This window comes from Takifugu rubripes, chromosome 19 (genome assembly GCF_901000725.2).
Source record: "Takifugu rubripes chromosome 19, fTakRub1.2, whole genome shotgun sequence".
NCBI lineage: Eukaryota > Metazoa > Chordata > Actinopteri > Tetraodontiformes > Tetraodontidae > Takifugu > Takifugu rubripes.
In genome coordinates this window covers 751,741-774,164 of record NC_042303.1, presented here as the reverse complement: position 1 = coordinate 774,164, position 22,424 = coordinate 751,741, and the positions used below count along the sequence as shown (strand labels likewise).

Below are 22,424 nucleotides of genomic sequence, written 5' to 3'. Positions count from 1 at the left end.
CAGTTTATATTTCAGTACGATGGTGTAAATAGTCTTTATTCTGGGGTGTACAGGGCAAATATTATTTATGTATAAGGCAATGATGAAATGGTCACGAACACCACAGCCTTCATTACCATTGGTCAGCCCCATGTAGGTGTTTTACTTCTCTCGCTCCCGCACACGCATGCACGCGCGCGCGCCCCCACACGCTTCAGGTCGTCAGCACGCCTCCGTGGCTCAGAGTTGTGCAGACTTGAGGGAGGAATGGCGTCCTCTCGGAGTTTCTTCATCTCTCTCTCCGCTGTATGTCTGCTGTTTACCTGTTGTGGAGCTACGACCTCGGGCAATAAAAGAGCCAACCAGGAGCGATGCGCGTTCAAGGTGAAACAGCATTCTACCCCTTTTGAAACTCGTTTTGTGTCGGCAACATTTAATTGAAACTGCTTCTGTGTCGGCTCCGCTCTCCTTACGTGTGTTTATCTTTAATGGGCTTTAAGCCATGGTCCCGTTTGACCTTTTTGTTAAAGGTCAGGCGTTATAAAGTCACATTTATGCCACTTTGTTCCAACAATTCCACGCTTCTGTTGCATTTTCCAGTGAACTCACCTTTCTCACCTGTGGCCGGAGCCTTTTGAAAGACTTGTTGGTTCGTTCAGTCAAACCATGAATGTGTCAGAATGCAGAATCTCCCATTAGTGCTGTTCTCCAGCTGGAGGATGCGTTTAGTTGCGTGATCTACTGTATGATCCCGTGCGGGGGCATCAAGGTGTTCACCTCCTCTCAGAGATGAACGTTTGTGCTGTCCGGACGTTTGGCTCTATTTATTTTTAAAAACAAACTTTTTCTTGTATTCTTGGCTTTCATGTCTACTTTAGATTATTCATTTTTCCAGGCTTTAAGTTTTTTGTTTTAGAAAAGCTGAAAGAGCGGTGCTGCGTTTAAGTTCCGTCGGGATTCGCAGGTAGTAAAGCTGGTTTCCTGCCTTTTGTGTGTCGTGTGAAAACATTTGATATGGAAAAGAGGGAAACTCTAGTGTTTCTCTCACAGCGCTGCGTTCACTCTCCACAACAGCTTTGTTCCCGTCCATGAATAAAAGTTACACTATTCACAGTCATTTGAGCTCCACCTGAGTCCCGTCGGACACAGGCCGCCCGCCACAGATCTACAGTATCCAGAAATGTGATACTGTTGCTGTGCAACTGCAGCGTTTCATCAGTGTCCACCTTCTGCCGCTAAACGTGGAGCTGCAAGTTCTTTCATGAGCTGCTCCTGCAGGAATTATTGGCCTTTTCCCAATTCCATTGTTATTATTGAAACAGAACCATGACAAGTTTGCTGTCCAGACTTTTTTAACCAAAAGATCTTGTTGGAGTGGTTACAAAAACAGATCCTCACTTGAAATGATAAATAAAATGACCAGAACCCTTTTGAGATTGTTTAACAGCTCAGCAACACAGAGGCTTTTCACACCTGCCCGAAAGTTTAAGATGAAGTCCATTTGTGCTTGTTTAGGGGAAAGAAAAATGGCCCTTGTGTTGACACCTACCTGGCTTTAGTGTGTGTGTGTGTGTGTGTGTGTGTGTGTGTGTGTGTGTGTGTGCGTGTGTGTGTGATTTTCCTCTCTTGGGCTTTCAAGTGTTTTCTACAGGAAGCTTTACACTGTTTACTCTGTTAAAACATTCCTTCCTGCATCCCCCAACCCCCCCCCCCAACACACACACACACACACACACACACACACACACCCGACCCCCTCTCCTGCTTCCTCTTTTTTTTCCAGAGCGCACACATCAAAGGCAGCTGGATGGGGGTGTTAGGACCTGCTATTCTACAGGTGTGAGGTTATTAGAGCTGTGTGTGTGTGTGTGTGTGTGTGTGTACCCTGTAAAAGCTCTTGTCGTTTAAAAAGACCCCACAGTTGAAAAAGCTTTTCTTTCTTTCTTTTTTACATCGGGGAGTCTGACAACCTTCTACACATTTAGGGCAAAATTTGGTATCCCAGGTTTCCAGGTTTTCTGTTGAAGCACGAACGCCAGGAGACGCTCTCCGGATCTCCTCACATCTTGTTACTCTGCTTTGAGACGGTGGAGCAGGTCTGGGGCCTTTTCCAGAGTTTGGTCGACCGTTGTTGGACTCAGAAGTCAAATGGAAGCAGTCCTTGTCTTTTACTGCATGTTTTAACCATCAAAACGTTTCAGTTCCTCCTGAACTCTGAAGTGCATCTGCAAAAACCATCAGCCGCCTCCGTTCCACCAGGAACTCGGGGAATAAATCAGGCTCTTGCCTTCTCTGCACCAGCCTCCTCATCTCCGCTGTCTCCCACCCGCCCACTGAGGCTCGCGGCAACACATCTGGACGTGCCTTCAGCCCACTTCATGGCGTCTGAAGAAGTCATTAGGTGGCAGAGTGCTGCTGGGCCTTCACTGGGCAATAAAGCCAAATGGCTCACACTGAAGAGTCAACGCGCTCGTTCTGGGCCAATCTCGAGGAGGGAAACCTAGCCCGAGCCAGTGCACTGGGTTGTTGCCCGGCTCTGGCAACTCCATGGCAACGTCTGCTCCCTGAGCTTCCTGGCAGCGCCCGGCTGGCCACACGTCCAGAAGGTCTCAGGTCCATGCTGGCGCTGACCAGGACTGCTTCTGCAGAAAGGAAGTGTTTTAAAGCCCGGACCTATAGACTGGCCCAGCAGGAGAGGCGTAAAGCAGGAGGAGGTGGGGGTGGGATGGAGGAGAGAGGTGGGGGTGGGATGGAGGAGAGAGGTGGGGGTGGGATGGAGGAGAGGTGGGGAGTCATTGTGGAGCAGTCATGCAGGAGAAGGAAGCTGCAGGTTTTGTTCGTGCGGTGGGAAAAACTCTGGTTGGCTGCTCCTTAACACACACACACACACACACACACACACACACACACACACAGACGGGGACAGCGTTGAATTGTTGTTCCTCACCTTTGTTTCCAGCTTTCCTCACATGTTCTCCTGTGGAGTTAAGGAGCTCAGATCTGATTTAATTTCTGTTCTGTAAAGGAGCAGATAATCTGAGGCTTCTGCTCATTCTGCCCAGGCTGCACGTTATCAAGTATCATCATGTGTATGTGGACAGAATGCATCAAGTAAAGGGTGTCTCTGTGTGTGTGTGTCTCCGTGTGTGTGTGTGTGTGTGTGTGTGTGTGTGTGTGTGTCTCTGTGTGTGTGTCTCTGTGTGTGTGTGTGTCTCTGTGTGTGTGTGTGTGTGTGTGTGTGTTTTCAGGCGTTTGAATGCCCGGACCCTGAAAATCCCCCATTGTCCCGGCAGCTTCTCCCCTCACTTGTTTTTTGTGTTAGCGCAGCAGCACCATATTATGTTCCTCACTGCGTGTTTGTGTGTGTCTCAGTGGGACATGAAAAGCAACACACTTCCAGTGTGTTCCCAGGGGTCAGTGGCTGCACCTTTGTTCACCACCAAAGTGACATTCCAGACAAAGGTTCTCGGAACGGCTTTAGATGTTTCCCCTCTTTGAAGAGTCGGTCTTCAACAGAAGTCTCCCAGGTCAACCCGGACTGACGAGAGCGACCACGTTGGCGCCTGAGCTGCGCCACTTGTGCCTTTTGAGTTAATTCGAGTTAAAGGACTTGTTCCAACCAACGGGGAGCAACGGTTGACCGTGTCCGAGCTGGTGCGGTGAGCTTAGGCTTTGTCCGGCGTGTCCCACATCTGGAACTGCTCTGCTTGGACTAAACAACTTGAAGGAGGTGGAGAAGTTGCTATGTGAACCATGAAGGCTGTAATTGAGGAAGTTCCTGTTTAATCAGATTCCTCCCTCTCTTTTTCCTCACTTCCTTCCCCTTCTGCTGGGTGGCTGATTACTTCCCATCACCCTCCGCTCTTCATTCTGCCTCTGGATCCATTCCTCATCCACTAGTTTTCCCGCCTTCCCCTTTTAATCCTTCCATTTCTTCCCTCCACTGTGGATAATTGCTCCTGATGTTCAGCTAACAGCGTAGCAATTAGCTCTGATTACCAGAGGAACTGATTGGGTCTGGTTGGGGGGGGGGGGGGGTATTCCCAGTGGAATCTTCAGCTTTTTTGTCCTTTTAAAAACAAAAACTTTCTGAATCTGACAGCGTTTTGATCCTTCCGGAACATTTATTTCACTGTCTTATCGTTTGGATCTTAGGGTTCATTCGTTTTGATGGTCGACGGCAGATTTTTACCATTTTCACCAGCCCCAGGAAGCCTCAGCAGAGACTCGGGGGGCCTCCTTCAGGTCTAGGTTAGGCTTTGTTCAGGTGTAGGACCTTAAGCAGTCGTTGGCTGGAGGCTCCTAGTCCATCCTAGAGGAATCTGGGGGATGGACTTTAACTCCAAGCAGCTGCTCATTTTCTGAGTGAAGCGACCAGTTTTAGTCTGTCAAATTCTAAAAACTCTGCTTTTCAGCATGGTTTAAACAACATTCGTAGCATTAGACCCACATTTGGAGTCAACTCTTGCCGTCAGACTCTTGTGAAGAGGGTCCTGATGTTGTTGCTACAGGGGGGGGCAGCAGGCTGGGGGGCAGAAGCACGCTGAGTTTTACCTCTGTGGGTGACAGTTTGCCTCTTTTGCAGGTGCCGTCTGGGCCCGAGGGGAGCCGCAGGTTGTCCATCACCTTCAGAACCGAAAGTAAGTTCCTTGGTAGTCACGTGACCCCATGTGTGGGCTAGTTTCATGCTAACCCTAACCCCAACGTGTGGGCTAGTTTCATGCTAACCCTAACCCCAACGTGTGGGCTAGTTTCATGCTAACCCTAACCCTAACGTGTGGGCTAGTTTCATGCTAACCCTAACCCATGTGTGGGCTAGTTTCATGCTAACCCTAACGTGTGGGCTAGTTTTATGCTAACCCTAACCCTAACGTGTGGGCTAGTTTCATGCTAACCCTAACGTGTGGGCTAGTTTTATGCTAACCCTAACCCTAACGTGTGGGCTAGTTTCATGCTAACCCTAACGTGTGGGCTAGTTTTATGCTAACCCTAACCCCAACGTGTGGGCTAGTTTCATGCTAACCCTAACCCCAACGTGTGGGCTAGTTTCATGCTAACCCTAACCCTAACGTGTGGGCTAGTTTCATGCTAACCCTAACCCCAACGTGTGGGCTAGTTTCATGCTAACCCTAACCCCAACGTGTGGGCTAGTTTCATGCTAACCCCAACGTGTGGGCTAGTTTCATGCTAACCCTAACGTGTGGGCTAGTTTCATGCTAACCCTAACCCCAACGTGTGGGCTAGTTTCATGCTAACCCTAACGTGTGGGCTAGTTTCATGCTAACCCTAACGTGTGGGCTAGTTTTATGCTAACCCTAACCCTAACGTGTGGGCTAGTTTCATGCTAACCCTAACCCCAACGTGTGGGCTAGTTTCATGCTAACCCTAACCCCAACGTGTGGGCTAGTTTCATGCTAACCCTAACCCTAACGTGTGGGCTAGTTTCATGCTAACCCTAACCCCAACGTGTGGGCTAGTTTCATGCTAACCCCAACGTGTGGGCTAGTTTCATGCTAACCCTAACGTGTGGGCTAGTTTCATGCTAACCCTAACCCCAACGTGTGGGCTAGTTTCATGCTAACCCTAACGTGTGGGCTAGTTTCATGCTAACCCTAACGTGTGGGCTAGTTTTATGCTAACCCTAACCCTAACGTGTGGGCTAGTTTCATGCTAACCCTAACCCCAACGTGTGGGCTAGTTTCATGCTAACCCTAACCCCAACGTGTGGGCTAGTTTCATGCTAACCCTAACCCTAACGTGTGGGCTAGTTTCATGCTAACCCTAACCCCAACGTGTGGGCTAGTTTCATGCTAACCCCACCGTCCAAATCTTGACCCTGTTGAAGGATATTTGGTGTGGCGTCTTTCTGCTCGCTCCTGTGTTTTAATCACGGCCTAAAAGGATTATTTCTTTCCCTGTCATTCACCCAGCGTTGGACTCTAAAGTCCTCTCACCCCCGCATCTCCACCTCCGCCCCCCAGCCCCCACTGTGGCTTTTGTTCTTTTTTCTGTAAAAGTCAAGTTCCTGAGCCGTAGCGGATCCCTGCCTCCTGCTTTTGTCCGTGACCATGAGCGACAACCACTTTCAGCTGAGTGTGTGTGTGTGTGTGTGTGTGTGTGTGTGTGTGTGTGTGTGTGTGTAACCTTGTAGGAGTGTGTCTTAGCTAAAGTAACGGTGAGGTCAGAAGAAGTTGAATCATTGGAGCAAAGGGATCAGCAGCATTTCCGACAGTCTTGCTTTATTAGAAGCACAGAAACCATTATTCCATCTTTCTTCAGGCTCAGATCACAAATGTGATGATTAAGTCCAGGGGGTGCGGACAGGAGAGGAGGAGGAATTAGGAGAGACTGGTTTACCTCTGCAGCTCTTTCCTCATTTGCTTCAGAAAGAGAGCTCGAGGACAATGAGTGAAGAGGAGGAGAGCTCGGCCTCCGCCTCACACAGGGAAGGCTAGCGAGGAGGAAGAGGAGCAAGCAGCCGTGACCTTCTGCTCCGCACTGACCATGACTCCACCTTTCAGTCCAGAGAAAAGGGAGCAGTGACTCGTGTCAGATCCCGTCCCCTCCTTCCTCAGCTCCGTCCTCTCTTTTCCTGCTTTTCCTCCTCAGCTCCGTCCTCTCTGTCAATCAGTGGCCAGTATCAGGAGGAAGAAGAGCAGTCACTCGTGTCTGCGCTCACGCCCTCTTTCTTTTCTCCCTCCCAAGTCCAGATTTCCTCTCACGGCTGGCCGCTCCTCTGCCTCCACCCTTACTTTAGCATTCCACCGAGGAATCGGTGCTGTTGGCTCTCATTCACGACCTCCCGCCACAGCGACGTCCCTCTCTTCAAACACGTGTATTTTAAAGCTGCGTTTGGAATGAGTGAAACTGGCAGGTGACCTTTTCATGGCACCAAGACCTGTCGATGGTGTCTGAAACACTTGTCTTGTGTCTCCCTGCAGACTGCTCGCTCAACTACCCGCTGGGGAAGCACGTGATCCACGAGGTCACCAACGTCTCCTTCAGCCATTTAGCCTGCGAGGAGCAGGCCGCCGTGGTCGTCCGCTGGTCTCCCAGTCCTTTAGGTACCTCTGCTCACCTCTCTGATATCATGTAGCAAAAACCACAATAATATACCAGTGCAGGAAGTCCTAGTAGGTGTGTGTGTCCGTGTGTGTGTCCGTGTGTGTGTGTGTCCTCAGCCCTTTGATCAGGGCCAGAGAATAACGGAGAGGAGAGGATCACATCTCCTACTAACAATACCGCGATCTGACCGAGAAGGAATGTGTGTGTGTGTGTGAGTGCGTGCGTGCGTGTGTGTGTGTGCGTGCGTGTGCGTGCGTGTGTGTGCGTGCACACACCGGGCGTAACCTGAACCCCTCCGCGTCACAATGCAGCCGGTTGTTTCTCAGGGACCCTCTGGCGTCACAGGAGCGGCGTCTGATTACCTGGCTGCATTAGTTGTGCAGAAGGTTGAAGGAGGAGCGGGAGATCCCGGTGCTCCATCAGCTGATGCACAAGTGCTGGACCAGTCTCGATAAGAAACGGTCTCGTAGGAAAACACACGTAAACTGATCCTAAAACACCTGAAATAGAAGAGTGACGCCAGACGTGACAATAGAGCTTCAGGTGTTTCATGGTTTCCTTTGTTAACCTTTGATGTGAAGGGATAGAACTAGAGGGGGTAGATCAGTGTGTGCCCCCCTTTATCATCTAGTTGCCCCTCGGCTATTGTGTTGCACCTGTAGCACAAACCTTCCCGCTACATTTTTAACGCTTTTCTCCTCTTTCCCAATAAAACCCATGGTTAAAAGACCTCTGATAGTGCACATCAAAGTGAGCTGAAATTGTGTTGCACCTCAGGCTGCATCATGGTGGAGCCATTAAACATGTTTCCAGCAGAAAGCACAGCTGGGGAACATCTGGATCTGCTGAGTTGGGGTTCCCGGCTGGTGCCCGCTGCTCTGCCTAAATGGTGGAGTTCATCAGCACAAAGGTCTGTTTAGTCCCAAAATAGCAGAACTCATTTATTTAACATCCCTTTTCTGGCACCTTTCAAAGTGCCTGTAAACCAAAACATCAGATTCATCCGTCCGTCCCGTCCTGGACGGGTTTTCCAGTCCAAAAACATTCCCGTCTCTCCTTTTCTCTGCCCCCTCCAGCCTGCAGAGGCTGGTAAGTGTTTAGGAATCTGCCTGTAGAACAGGTTCTTGTGTCTCCAGGCAGAACTCTGCTGCAGTGTAAAGAGGAACCAGGATGTTTTGGCCTCCTACGCTCCCTCCAGGATCCTGGCGCTGCACTCCCTGCAGAGCTAATGGGAACAACATGGCCGGGGTACATAAAGGTGTAATTACAAGACGTGTTTTCAAAGAGCGCGGAGGAGGAGGAGGAACAACACGGAGGTGGGAGGGGGGGGGGAGAAATGCCACAATTTGGTCATGAAGGAAACAGGAAGCTAGTGAGAGATGGAACCTTACAAGAAAACCCGGAGCAATGCTGGTGTTGGGGACAGAAAAAGGCTGGAGGGGAGGAGAACTGAAGAGGAAGCAGCTAAATGATTGTGAAAGGGACGAGGAGGTCAAAGGCCACCCGGCGTAGGGAAGCTAAGAGCGTGTTGAAGCGCTTCGATCAAGAATCCAGCTGAGAGGGAGCATCCTGAAACTGTGGCCGTGTCTCCGCAGGGATCGAACATATCAAAGGATTCCGAGTTTATCTGGAAGACAAGAACCCAGAGGGGAAACAGTGCCAACATCTCATCCTCAAAGACCCCCGACAGCTCAACTTTTCCCACAAAAACACGGTAAGGCAGACAACAGCTTCGTGCTTTTGCTTAGCTTAAGTTGTTGGTCTTAAAGATGCCGTTCTTCCATTATTCCTGCCCCCGTGCCATCCGTTGCCTTCTCCACCTTTGAATGTCAGGATTCTTCTTCTGTTCTTCTCCCACAGAAGCTGAGCAGCCAACCGTTCAGCGGCTTGACCTTTGACACCGACTACATGGTCCGCGTTGTTCCCTTCCCGAGTTTGATGAACGAAAGCTTCTTCCCTCCGTCTTTCCTCAGAACCAACTGTGAGTCCAGCAGTCACATTGATGTTCATGTCTTTAATGCTGGTCCCAGAAGGCCGGGTCCAGCCCGGTTCTGCCAGAGATCCCTCTTCTCCCGGACCCTTGCTGATACATTTCTACTACAGTTGGAGCCCTGGAACCCTGCTTAGATATGTGAAGCAGGAATAAAAGTAATAATGTTTGTGCTCATTCTCCAGCCTGTGAAGTCCTCCTGGGATCAGACAACCTTGTCTGCAAACCATGTAAGTTCTGCCGCTGCGTGCTCGCCATAGCGCTGCATATGCTACATATGCTACATATGCTGCATATGCTGCATATGCTACATATGCTACATATGCTACATATGCTGCATATGCTGCATATGCTACATATGCTACATATGCTGCATATGCTGCATATGCTACATATGCTGCATATGCTACATATGCTACATATGCTGCATATGCTGCATATGCTACATATGCTGCATATGCTGCATATGCTACATATGCTGCATATGCTACATATGCTACATATGCTACATGAGGTGCTGACAGGCATGCGAAGCCTTTTCAGTGGGACGCGGGCGCTAACCTTCAACCACACACAGCTGCTGGTGGCAGAACGTTATTTCGGCCTCTGCTTGGATGGCAGGACGGGGAATGTTGACTGAACGTGTCTGTAAGGTGCACCTTATGTTTCATGTGCAGTCTGGAAGCCAAAAAGCCTGAACGTGTCCCAGCTGGGGTCAAACCTGCACGTGGCGTTCGAGCAGGCGCCGCCCTCCTTCGGATTCACCCTCTACTATCTTTACTACAAGCTGCGGCAGGACGGGCCCTTCAGGCTGCAGCGCTGCAAACCAGTGAGTGCTGCGACGCCACCTGCAGGCGGGGGGGGGGAGCACAGCGTCCCAGTGTGGGCGGGACTGTTGTCTGGGGTTCAGTGTCTTCCTGAAACAAGTGCAGAGGGAGACTTGTTCATGAAGGTTCTGAAGTGAAGGGTTAAGCTTGTGAGTAGATGGTGATCGGCCTGATGTTAGGGTTAGGGTTAGGGCTGGCCTGGTGCTGGCCTGGGTTAGGGTTAGGGTTAGGGCTGGCCTAGTGCTGGCCTGGGGTTAGGGTTAGGGTTAGGGTCAGGGTTAGGGCTGGCCTGGTGCTGGCCTGGGGTTAGGGTTAGGGCTGGCCTGGGTTAGGGTTAGGTTTAGGGTTAGGGTTAGGGCTGGCCTGGTGCTGGCCTGGGTTAGGGTTAGGGTTAGGGCTGGCCTGGTGCTGGCCTGGGGTTAGGGTTAGGGCTGGCCTGGTGCTGGCCTGGGGTTAGGGTTAGGGTTTAGGGTTAGGGCTGGCCTGGTGCTGGCCTGGGGTTAGGGTTAGGGTTAGGGTTAGGGTTAGGGCTGGCCTGGTGCTGGCCTGGTGCTTTGGAGAACACTCAAAGGTTTTTCTACTTGTTGCAGGACGTGAACCAGATCAGAACCACCTGCACCCTGCAGGACATCACTCCAGGCATCTACACCATTGAGGTAAACACCAGCTTTAGCGGGCTTCTTCTTTCTTCTGGAATATTGGCTGGATCGGAGCTGTCAGCCACAGTTTGCCTGTCTGACTCCCACAACTGAGGTGTCTTTCTTTCACTGTCAGCTGAAGGATGATGCTAACGTGACCCGGAGGCAGACGCAGTACCACGTTAGCCAGGGTGAGACAAGCAACCGAGCTGAAATATTGTGTAGAAGGTTGCCATATATATATATATATATATGATGTGGACCACAAACCAGGTAGAGTCCTGTTGACTGATCTGCTGTCTTTGTTCCAGTTCACTCCCCGTGGGCGGGGCCTATCCGCGCCATGGCCATTACCGTCCCTCTGGTCATTATATCGGCCTTCGCCACCCTCTTCACCGTCATGTGTCGCAAGAAGCAGCAAGGTGAAGGCGCTGATTCCGAAGCATCTCTGTCTGGCTGTGCACGTGTTCTGTCGCCTCCGTGGCATGTGATGAACCCTCTCGTTGAGCAGAGAACATCTACAGCCAGCTGGATGAAGAAAGCAGCGAGTCGTCCAATCAGAGCGCAGCCTTGAGCCCCGAGCGGCCCTGGCCCCGCCCCAAAGTCTTCCTCTGTTACTCCAACAGAGACTGTCCCAAACACAGCAGCGTCATCCAGAGCTTCGCCTACTTCCTGCAAGACTTCTGCTGCTGTGAGGTGAAGCGCTGGGAGCGGCACGCTCCGCCACTGAGTGCACGTGCTTGGTGCCTTCATTGCTTCCTTTGTGCGCTCCGGTGCAGGTTGTGCTGGACCTGTGGGAGCACCTGGAGATCTGCAGGGAGGGCCAGATGTCGTGGCTCAGCAGACAGCTGGATGAGGCTGACTTCATCATCACCGTCTGCTCCAGGGGCCTACGGTAACGGCGCCTCCCTAACCCCAACCCCAACCCTAACCCTAACCCCAACCCCAACCCCAACCCTGCGGTAACGGCACCTCCCTAACCCCAACCCCAACCCCAACCCCAACCCCAACCCCAACCCCAACCCTAACCCTGCGGTAACGGCACCTCCCTACCTCCCTAACCCCAACCCCAACCCCAACCCCAACCCCAACCCTAACCCTGCGGTAACGGCACCTCCCTACCTCCCTAACCCCAACCCCAACCCCAACCCTGCGGTAACGGCACCTCCCTAACCCCAACCCCAACCCTACGGTAACGGCGCCTCCCTAACCCCAACCCCAACCCCAACCCCAACCCTATGGTAACGGTGCCTCCCTACCTCCCTGACCCTGACCCTGACCCTGACCCTAACCCTAACCTCCCTAACCCCAACCCTGACCCTGACCCCGACCCTAACCCCAACCCTAACCCTAACACTAACCCTAACCCTAACCCTACGGTAACGGCGCCTCCCTAACCCCAACCCCAACCCCAACCCCAACCCCAACCCTACGGTAACGGCGCCTCCCTAACCCCAACCCCAACCCCAACCCTAACCCTATGGTAACGGTGCCTCCCTACCTCCCTGACCCTGACCCTGACCCTAACCTCCCTAACCCCAACCCTGACCCTGACCCCGACCCTAACCCTAACACTAACCCTAACCCTAACCCTACGGTAACGGCGCCACCCCAACCCCAACCCCAACCCTAACCCTAACCCTAACCCTAACCCTAACCCTAACCCTATGGTAACGGCGCCTCCCTACCTCCCTAACCCTAACCCTGACCCTGACCCTGACCCTAACCCTAACCCTAACCTCCCTAACCCCAACCCTGACCCTGACCCTGACCCTACCTCCCTAACCCTAACCCTACCGGCCCGCCAACCGGCTCTTGATAAAACACTCACTTCCTGCCAGAGCTCACCCCCCCATCCTTTCCCTTCCTGCAGCTACCATGTTGAGAAGAGCCGCAAAGGGAAGACGCCAGTGGGCCGTCAGAGCAGCGGCCCTGTGCCTGCGGCGTCCACGGGCGACCTCTTCATCGTGAGCGTGTCCATGATCGCCGAGAAGCTGCGCCTGGCGAAGCAGAGCCAAGGCTCCGGAGCCCCGGAGCTGAGTCGCTACATGAGCGTTTACTTTGACTATTCCTCAGAAAATGACATCCCCACCATGCTGACGTTGGCTCCCAGGTAAACAGTCCTGAAATAGTTAGCTAACCCTAGCTCACGGCGCCGTCGTTAGCTAACCCTAGCTCACGGCGCCGTCGTTAGCTAACCCTAGCTCACGGCGTGTGTTTGGCAGCAGCCTAACCAGGTCTGTTCCTAGGTTCAAGTTAATGGAGCAGCTGCCTCAGATCTTCAGCCGCCTCCACTCCAGTCAGTCCAGTTTGGCCGAACCCGAATCACTTCCTGTCAATGTCTCCAGGAGGAACTACTTCAAAAGCAAATCTGGACGCTCGCTCTATGTTTCCATCTGCAACATGCATCAGTACATCAGCCAGAACCCCGACTGGTTTGAGAAACAGCTGGCTCCTTCAGGAAGCTCCTCAGCCTCTGTGAAATCCCCCCCAGTGTCCTCCGGCGAGGCTTTGGAGCCTCGTTGCTCCTCAGGGTCCTGTCAGCCTCAGCAAAGGCTCGAATCTGGGTTGATGCTCAATGAGGTGAGGGTGAGGACGCAACCGCTGGAGGACAGGAAGGGGGCACCCAGGAAGAACCTGCTTCTGCTGCCTCCAAGCTCCAGCCACAGCCTGGAACTAGGCCCCAGTCCCGCTCCCTGTCCTGGTCTCTGTCCCAGTCCCGGTCTCTGTCCCAGTCCCGCTCTCTGTCCCAGTCCTGGCCTCTGTCCCAGTCCCGCTCCCTGTCCTGGTCTCTGTCCCAGTCCCGGTCTCTGTCCCAGTCCCGCTCTCTGTCCCAGTCCCGCTCTCTGTCCCAGTCCTGCTCTCTGTCCCAGTCCTGTCCCGCTTCAGTCTTCTCTGCCCATCCAGAGAGACCCTTCAAGGTAAAATGATGTGACACAAGTCGCTGGTGTAACTTTAAACTGAGTTTTTAAAGAAAATGTCATTAAAAGGCACAAACGCTGTTTTAACTGGGTTTGTGTTCAAACTAAACCAGAACACCTCTCAAGATTGTAGTCTTTGTTTTTAACGGTCTGAGAGCTGCGGCCTCTTTTGTCCCGCAGGTCCACATCCAGAACATCCGGACCGTTGCAGGAGGAACCCTCGTCCTCCTCTACTTCCTCTGTCCTCCTCGATGGAGTCTGTCCTGTTGCAGCCCCGACAGAAGGAGGTCATTCCCCCCCCCCAGAGCGCCCCCCTCCTCGTGATTCGGGCATCTACGATTCGTCCGTTCCCTCCTCTGAGCTTTCTATTCCTCTAATGGAGGGACTGTCACATGACCAGGCTGACACTTCCTCCCTGGCCGAGAGTGAATCCTCCTCCTCAGGCCTTGGTAATCTTTTTTAAATAGAGCTAGCATAGCACCACCGCTAATGACATGGACAGACGGAGACTTTGGAGTTGTTGTTGATCAGCAAGTCGTGCCTTTCCTCTAAAGACCGCTGATGGCTCTTTGTTGCAGGAGACGAGGAGCCGCCCACGGTCGTGGCGCTGGGCTGCGGCGCCGCTACCGTCTGTAAAGCTGAACTCCACCATCACCAGGAGCACGGTCAGGGACGCCCCACTGTTGCGCCCTTGTAGAGGACGCCGCCGCTTGGTCCAGACGGACATAAAGACGTCGGGGTCGAGGACCACCGTCCAATGGCCGTGGCAACAGAAGAGGACAATGAGATGAGACGATGATGTCATTACTCCCGGGTTTTTTTAGCCAGGACTTTTGGTGGCCAAGGACCTCCTCAACACCGGGACAGGGGACTATTTGTGATTGTCCACCAGGCCACCAGTCCACCAGGCCACCGGTCCACCAGGCCACCAGTCCATCCCCTCCATGGAGCCACTGGTGAGCAGGGAGGCAGGTGGGACCTGAAGGCCCAGACGCTCCAGAGGTCGGGGGGGACATCCAGCTGCTTCCACCACCCGAAACCTTGTCCACATCCCAGTCGATGACCCCCGTGATTTTAGGACCTGTGTTTTTCTTTACCTACAGAGGAGAAATTCTCCAAGACTGTCAGAGAAGAATATAAATATTTATTAGATTTTATGGACCAATGAAGTTTCTTCTTTGTACCTTAAGTTGCTTTTCTTTTTACGCTCCCCTCAGGCATAAATGTTCCACGTGGACTTGCATGTCCTTCAAATGTGAGGGAAATACGTCTCTTTACACCAGGAAGTTTTCCTCGGCTACTAACCCTCTAAAAGGCATGAAAACAGAATTAGCCTAGAAAAGGAGTCCACTTTTGAAAGGGTTTTTAACTGGAGGTGCGCTGGCCTCCCACCCCCGAGGGTGCGTTCATCCCACCTGTCTGTCAGGTATTTATGCTTGGCTTCAGCAGCTGGAGACCTTGGGTTGGACTCACCGGTGGGTCCGATATCAAGGGAGGAGATTTGGACTTGTAAATAGAATGGGAACTTTTGCTTTAGCACATGTTTGAACCTTTGGGTGTCTATCTATGAAACCTTTTGTAGGAATGTACTGTTTTATAGTACCTGCCTAAATGTAGCAACCAGCTAATGATGAATAAACTGTGACTGCTGGAATCGACTGATGTGTCCAGACGGCGAGGCGGTGGTGTGTGTGTGCGTGCGTGCGTGCGTGCGTGCGTGGGCGGGGAAAGCAGCGTGAAAGCTCCAGTCATGCAGTTTCAGACTGGCGGTTTTCTTAGCGAAACGGAGGAAATCCCAAACTGCTGTGACGTAAAGCCAGGCGGACGTGAAGCTCCTCTGGTTAGAACAACACGCGCTTCCAGAGCTCATACAAAGCCAGGGCAGCTTCTCTCCACAATAATGGTCACCAGTGAGCTTGAAACAGCGGAGACTGGTCTCCATTGGCTAATGTACCAGCAGTGATCAGAACCTGTTGGTTGCACAGAGAGCAGCTCTTCTTCTACTCTGTCAAACTTTGCTTTTGTTAGTCTTACCTTCTTAAATGTGTTACTTACTACCCCCCCCCAAAAAACAAAAATCCGCCCAACATTAAAGACAAATGCTGCATTTCCCGCCTCGCTTTTATTTTGAAGGGATGACCGGAAGTGAGAGGCGAGAGTCGCGCTTGACGCTTCGACGCGGAGAAGAATGTCCGGAATCCCAACAACTTGTTCTGTCTTCAGTCTCCGGATGAAACTGTGACTCAGTTCTGGCCCACAACTCTATTCCCGCTCACCGGAAGCGCGAGAGGAGACGGAAGCTTCCCGGGTTCTTGTTTGGAGCCCAGACTCTTGGATCCGTTTGGCTCCGTTTGGCTCCGCAGGGAGGAGCCGCAGCCCGATGCAGGCAGGTGATGGATGTCAAAGGGGCTCAAGGTGAGGAAAAGTGCTGCTTTTGTTCCGTAAAGCCAAGGAAAGCGGACCAATATGGGCCTTATGTGCCCGGTTCCGATGGGAAGAGAGCAGACAGGGAGGAGACTGTGGCAGAGACCGAGGAGAAGGTTTTATTGCTGCTTTCCGAGTCCCAAGTTTGTTCCAGGGACTTATGGCTCCCTCTCCCACACACACACACATACCTGCACTGCTATATTTGTGAGGACTCTCCCGCAAAACTCGGCGATGGTGAAGGGGTTACCCTACATTTCCCAGTCACCTAACCCCGCACCCTTAACCTTAACCTTAACCTGGTCCCAATGAATTCCTTTGGATTTGTATGGAGCAGCTGCCATGTCCTCAACTCCTGAAAATGTCCTCACTTTGCTACTGAAATGCGTATTATAGTGCTCAGTATGTAGCATGTACCAGAAAACACAGACACACACAGCAAGTGAGAGTGAAAGTAAACAGCCGGTTTGGTGTAAGAATGTGGATCTGTTCCTTAAAGTTATTGTGATTAAAAGTAAAACTATGTCTAAACAAATCTGACCAAAGCAGAGAAGAAGAACTGGCTGAAATGCAGCTATAATGGAGAACAGGTGCTAAGATCTAATATCCACGTTAGATATTATCCACTTCCTTCCTGTTGAAGGTCAACGTTTAGAATGCATAGTGGGGGCCGGGGGCTGGGTCCTGGCAGGTCTTGGGCTCTCAGCGACAGACAGATGTCGACGACCCCTCGATGCTAACGTGTGCGTGCTGTGAACTAACGCAGCACGATGGCGTGCTGAGTGCGTCCCAGGTTACGTCTACAGGCCGACAGTAATATTCCCAGGAATGTGGCTCCGCCGCTCTGGTGGCAGCACGGCTCATGTTGGCTCTGCTCCTTTGTTCTGTCGCTAATCTTTGTGAGAGTCCGTGGCGTCCTGCTGCTGCAGCCGTCCCATCGTTAGCGTCACGCGGCTAGGGTTAGGGTTAGTGGTAAGTGGACTCTTCCCAGACCACTCAATCTCCCTAACGTGCATATTCAGGGATTCAGGTATCGGACGGCTGCGAATGGTGCACTTATATGGGTCTGCGTACGTCAGAATGATCCAGCCTGCCCCCCCAAGCTAGCAACAGGAACAAACCTTGAGCGGGACCAGGAGGACAACAGGCACAAACATCACACAGTAGTTAATAAACAAGGATGTCAAGCTTCAACTTACCCAGTGGTTATTGGGAAGCAGTTAAAGTCACCATTAACCCTAACCCATTAACCCTAACTCGAACTCTAACCCATTAACTCTAACCCTAACCCTAACTCTAACCCTAACCCATTAACCCTAACCTCTAACTCTAACCCTAACCATTAACCCTAACTCTAACCCCTAACCCTAACTCTAACCCTAACCCCATTAACCCTAACCCTAACCCCATTAACCCTAACCATTAACCCAGTAACCCTAACCCCTAACTCATTAACCCTAACCCTAACCCATTAACCCTAACTCGAACTCTAACCCTAACCCCTAACCCTAAACATTAACCCTAACTCTAACCCCTAACCCTAACTCTAACCCTAACCCCATTAACCCTAACCCTAACCCATTAACCCTAACCATTAACCCAGTAACCCTAACCCCTAACTCATTAACCCTAACCCTAACCCATTAACCCTAACTCTAACCCATTAACCCTAACCCATTAACCCTAACTCGAACTCTAACCCATTAACCCTAACTCGAACTCTAACCCATTAACCCTAACTCTAACCCATTAACCCTAACCCATTAACCCTAACTCGAACTCTAACCCATTAACCCTAACTCGAACTCTAACCCATTAACCCTAACTCGACCTCTAACCCATTAACCCTAACTCTAACCCCTAACCCCTAACCCTAACTCTAACCCTAACCCCATTAACCCTAACCCATTAACCCTAACCCTAACTCTAACCCTAACCATTAACCCTAACTCTAACCCCTAACCCTAACTCTAACCCTAACCCCATTAACCCTAACCCATTAACCCTAACCCTAACTCTAACCCTAACCATTAACCCTAACTCTAACCCCTAACCCTAACTCTAACCCTAACCCCATTAACCCTAACCCATTAACCCTAACCCATTAACCCTAACTCTAACTAACCCATAAAGGCCACTCAGGGAAACCTGTGTGTGCACGCAGAAGCAGATGGAGGCCATGGAGAAGCGTGGTCTACAGCAGAGCTGGGAAACCCATGTTGGGAAACCCAGGTTGGGAAACCCAGGTTGGGAAACCCAGGTTGGGAAACCCAGGTTGGGGCGCACGAGCGTGGTCAGGAAGGACTGACTCGCTGACCTTAAATGCTTCCTACACACACACAATTTCAAACATCCATCAGCCAGGGAGGAGTGGCAGGATCAGGTTTCGATGACCCACCCAGCAATGAGTTCCACTGATTCAGAACAGTGCCGGAGGCTCAGGTTCTCTCTATTCCCCTCATTGTTTTAATATTTCCTTCCTATGGATGCAGCATGATGTATAAAGGTTCACTTCTTTGGACTCTTGGAACCATGGAAATCAGGATAGCTGCCACACTGGCAGCGTTTACATGCAGCGGCCAGCAGGGGTCGCCAGAGTTCCGCTAACGCTTGGCTCGGACGCTGCAGGAGCCAGATGGAGACAGTCCATCACAGTTAGACATTTTCTACTGCTAAATATATTCACCTGCCAATTATTTACAAGCTCTAAAGGTCAATGACGTCCTTTAGAACCACAACCTTTTATCAGGCAACACCCAACAGTTGTTTAGGATTGTTTATCTAATATATCCAATCGCTTCTCTTTCAAGGTCGAAGATCCAGAAGAAAACTCCCTCCTTCCCTCTTCTCTCTCCTGAAGGATGGTCCCTCCGTGGGGTAAGAAGAAATCCTGTCTGGACCGCAGTCGTCACTTCTTTCTGTTTCTGATTGCGTCACATCTTCCTCATATGTAGTTCTAAAACGCCTGGAAATGCTCATTTCCCTAATGGACACCCCCTAAAGGGATCAATAAAGTACTCTGAAATATTCGGTCACCTTTTGGAAGCTTTGGTAAATCCCCAACTTAGTTTCGTTTACTTTATTAGCACGTTGTAACATGAAAACGAGCCGATGCAAGAAAAGGAAGATGCCAAAAGGGTTATTTGGGGTCCGTTCTTTATTGAAGAGGTCGTTAAATAACATATGAAAAAAGAAAAGGCACAAATGAAACCAGAGAAAACTGCAGGTAAAAACAGCAAGAAGCTGTTTTGTGGTGGGACAGAAGGGGACTGAACCTCTGCCTGGTTGGTTTGGACTGAATGCCAGAGGATCTGTGGGTTCTCATGTGTTTGGCTGGATTTGAATCAGTAATAAATTGTTTTTCTTGTTAAACTAGAATTGAAGTTCTTTTGGTCTGCTCCATGGTGCCCCTGCATCTACTGGTTTTGCTAAATATAGACATCCTTCATCCCCCGACGCCCGTCACGTCCTGTTTGTTCATTAGGAACTAAGTGGACCCGCACAGGCTCATTGTGAGGTGTTCCTGTTCCTGAGGCCTGTAGATCCACTTTGGGACGTGGTAAAGGTCCAGGAAGAGAGAGGAGCTGCTAGAGAGGTGTCCTTCTGACTGAGGACGAGGAGAAAAGAGGGTTAGGGTTAATGTGCCTGAGGAGTGTAGGGAAGGAGGCTACAGAGAGAGAGTGTTCCACCCAGAGGAGTCAGGAGAAGAGCGAGAGGATCAGAGTAGAACCAGGGATGTGAGTGTGAAGGAGGACAGAGGAGGAGAAGAATCGGCAGGACGCACGCTGTCGGGGCTCCGGACAGCTCGGAGGAAGAGCGAGAAGAAGCAGCAGACCTGGAGCAGAAGATCGGTCTGGATGATGGGTTGCTGCCTGTTGCTTTACTATCGGGTGAGTCTGCGCTAGCTTGACGCGCTCACCCCGACGGCTCCGCGGAGCGCCAGCTTCCTGTTCTCAACGCTTGATTCTCATGTTTTTGGGAGCAGGAACTGGCTCCTCCTCACATGCATCAAACCCCTCGACCGTATCGCCTCGCCTGTTTAAGAGCAGCTCTGGATAAAAGCCTTGCAGATCTAGAAAGAGGGGCACTTGCACCATCTCTGGGGCATGATTGGAAAGGTTCATTAGTCTTTTGCTGCTCAGGAGTCTTGCTAATTCTGTGTGTTGTGTTCCTGGTCCTTGTAATAATCTAAAACACACCCAGCGCAGCACTACGAGCCCAACAAAGCAGCAGCTCAGATATGACCAGACGTCTTATATGGACGTGGTCCACCGTGGTCCACCGTGGTCTCCTCTTGGGTGTTGTGAAGGTACAGCCCCCCAGGTTATATAACATCCGGCCCGTCTCAGTACAATAGTGAACAAACATCAGGTTTCCTGCTATTGTAACAGTGGTGTTCCCCACATTCTCCTCCTGCTGCTCATCCTAAATCGTCCTCTGGCTGCCCTCGCCTCATTGAACGCCTCCTCACCACACCTGAGGAGTGGGGGGACACTTTAGACACAATTTGCTGGCTGATCTGAATGATGAAGGGGCCGCCAACCCTCACCCTGACCGCAGGTTAGCGTTAGCGTTAGCTTGTCTGAAAGACACTGGAGTGAAGCTGCTTTGTTGATGATGTGCTGGTATTCTTCAACGGCTCCGCCCGTCTCCGCCTCCTGCTCCGCCTTTTATTCCCATAACAGCCGTTTGTCCTCAGCGACCTGGTTCCTCAGGTGTTTGTGGGAGTTCTTCCTGTTTTTGTCTCCATACGGGAATACTGTTAGCTTCCATCAGAGCTGGATCGGCACAAACACACGTCAACACATGGTTTTCAGAGCTCAGATCCTCGCTTCAGGGGGGCGGTGGTCGGGGGGTAGCAGTGCATTCCTTCCAAAGGTATTATCAGGTAATTATTATTATTATTATATTATTTACAAAGCTGCTCTCACTGAAAATGTGGATAATAAAGTCATGAAGAGCCCACAGCTGACACTTTCTACTCTTTGATCATTGTTTCAGTGGTGAAGAGTAAAGTCTCAACATGCTCTGATGGTTTCGGTGACGGTGGGAGAGTTCACTCGATTTGATGCACGCTGGTGCACGTGGGCGCATGTGCGTGTCGGCCTTTGTCTCAGACGCTTCATCCCTTTCCTCTGAACATACAGGTCAGGGTTAGGGTTAGGGTTAACCTTAACCCTAACCCTAACCCTGACCCTGATCGCTCGTAGTCATGGTGATAACAGCGTGCATGCAGAAGCAACGCTTCACTGCCTTAGGGTCAGGGTTAGGGTCAGGGTTAACCCTAACCCTAACCCTGACCCTTTCCTCTCAACATACGGGTTAGGGTCAGGGTTAGGGTCAGGGTTAACCCTAACCCTGACCCTGACCCTTTCCTCTCAACATACGGGTTAGGGTCAGGGTTAGGGTCAGGGTTAACCCTAACCCTGACCCTGACCCTAACCCTAAGGCAATGAAGCGTTGCTTTCCTCTGAACATACGGGTTAGGGTCAGGGTTAGGGTCAGGGTTAGGGTTAAGGTTAACCCTAACCCTGACCCTAACCCTGATCGCTCGTAGTCATGGTGATAACAGCGTGCGTGCAGAAGCGACGCTTCACAGCCACAAAGTAGATTCTTTAAATATGAGATGAACTTTTGACCTTAAATAAAAAGGAAGATCCTTTTGTGCCATCTACAATTAGCCGCTGTGACCTAATAACCTCCTACTAGCATCTACAAAGCAACCTTAATTAAAATAGTCCTTCGCCTGCGTCAAGAGCCACGATAAAAAAGAGTTTCTGGGTTGAACATTGTGATATTTTTGCTGGAAATGCGATGACGAGTGAGGTTACACCCAAATGGAAAAGGGTGGATTTCATTAAGTTAGACTGACGGGTTTAAGTAGGAACACAGGAAGTGAAGAAAACTCCAAAATCAAACAGGAAATAGCCTCTAACAAGCAACAAGGAGCAACTACGCTGTCTCTTCTGGTGTTTATTTGGCATCACAACAGCATCTTCTTCTGTGTTTCCTGTCCTGCAGAAGAAGAGGAAGCAGACCAGTGGAGAGGCCGAGTCCCTCAGCCTCTGCAGTCTGGACATCAACGTAAGGACACGTCTGTCTCTTCAGCTCCTGCATGTGCGCTAGCCTGGTCCACACCTGTTGGACCAGAGTCCCTCTGTGACCTGTTGACCTTTCAGATGTCCCACGGTGCGGTTGGACAGGACAGGACAGGACAGGACGGACCTGACTGACCCTAACCCTAACCCTAACCTGGTCCACACCTGTTGGACCAGGGTCCCTCTGTGACCTGTTGACCTTTCAGATGTCCCACGGTGTGGTTGGACAGGACAGGACAGGACGGTCCTGACTGACCCTAACCCTAACCCTAACCTGGTCCACACCTGTTGGACCAGGGTCCCTCTGTGACCTGTTGACCTTTCAGATGTCCCACGGTGCGGTTGGACAGGACAGGACAGGACAGGACGGACCTGACTGACCCTAACCCTAACCCTAACCTGGTCCACACCTGTTGGACCAGGGTCCCTCTGTGACCTGTTGACCTTTCAGATGTCCCACGGTGCGGTTGGACAGGACAGGA

General features: G+C 51.3%; 3 protein-coding genes across 13 annotated transcripts in view; 2 read left to right on the top strand and 1 right to left on the bottom strand.

The window, feature by feature from the left end:
• The window catches only part of LOC105418562 (WW domain-binding protein 11-like), a 1,118,483-nt gene that overhangs the window by 940,092 nt on the left and 155,967 nt on the right, over positions 1-22,424 (bottom strand). The gene's annotated exons all lie outside the window — the stretch shown is intronic.
• On the top strand, positions 194-15,079 carry LOC115246876 (interleukin-17 receptor D-like). Of its 2 annotated transcripts, XM_029826770.1 has the most exons (16): positions 195-363; positions 4,565-4,619; positions 6,921-7,043; positions 8,640-8,758; positions 8,905-9,025; positions 9,220-9,264; positions 9,712-9,863; positions 10,452-10,517; positions 10,636-10,690; positions 10,811-10,921; positions 11,011-11,195; positions 11,279-11,394; positions 12,373-12,612; positions 12,749-13,420; positions 13,601-13,869; positions 13,999-15,079. In XM_029826770.1, the coding sequence occupies exons 1-16, from the start codon at positions 247-249 to the stop codon at positions 14,115-14,117; spliced, it is 2,565 nt and encodes an 854-aa protein (XP_029682630.1). In that variant the 5' UTR covers positions 195-246; the 3' UTR covers positions 14,118-15,079. The 2 variants fall into 2 exon arrangements, with proteins under 2 accessions (XP_029682631.1, XP_029682630.1); XM_029826771.1 differs by lacking the exon at positions 6,921-7,043 and having other exon boundaries at positions 194-363.
• Positions 15,569-22,424, top strand: part of LOC115246878 (rho guanine nucleotide exchange factor 3-like) — a 27,966-nt gene continuing 21,110 nt past the window's right edge. The window contains exons 1-3 of one of the 3 annotated variants that reach the window (XM_029826798.1): positions 15,569-15,835; positions 18,655-18,721; positions 21,866-21,928. In XM_029826798.1, the coding sequence (XP_029682658.1) occupies positions 15,801-15,835; positions 18,655-18,721; positions 21,866-21,928 (165 nt within the window). In that variant the 5' untranslated portion in view covers positions 15,569-15,800. Of the gene's footprint in view, positions 15,836-18,654; positions 19,735-21,865; positions 21,929-22,424 lie in introns of those variants that run through there. The other 2 variants (XM_029826799.1, XM_029826800.1) reach the window with 2 other exon arrangements.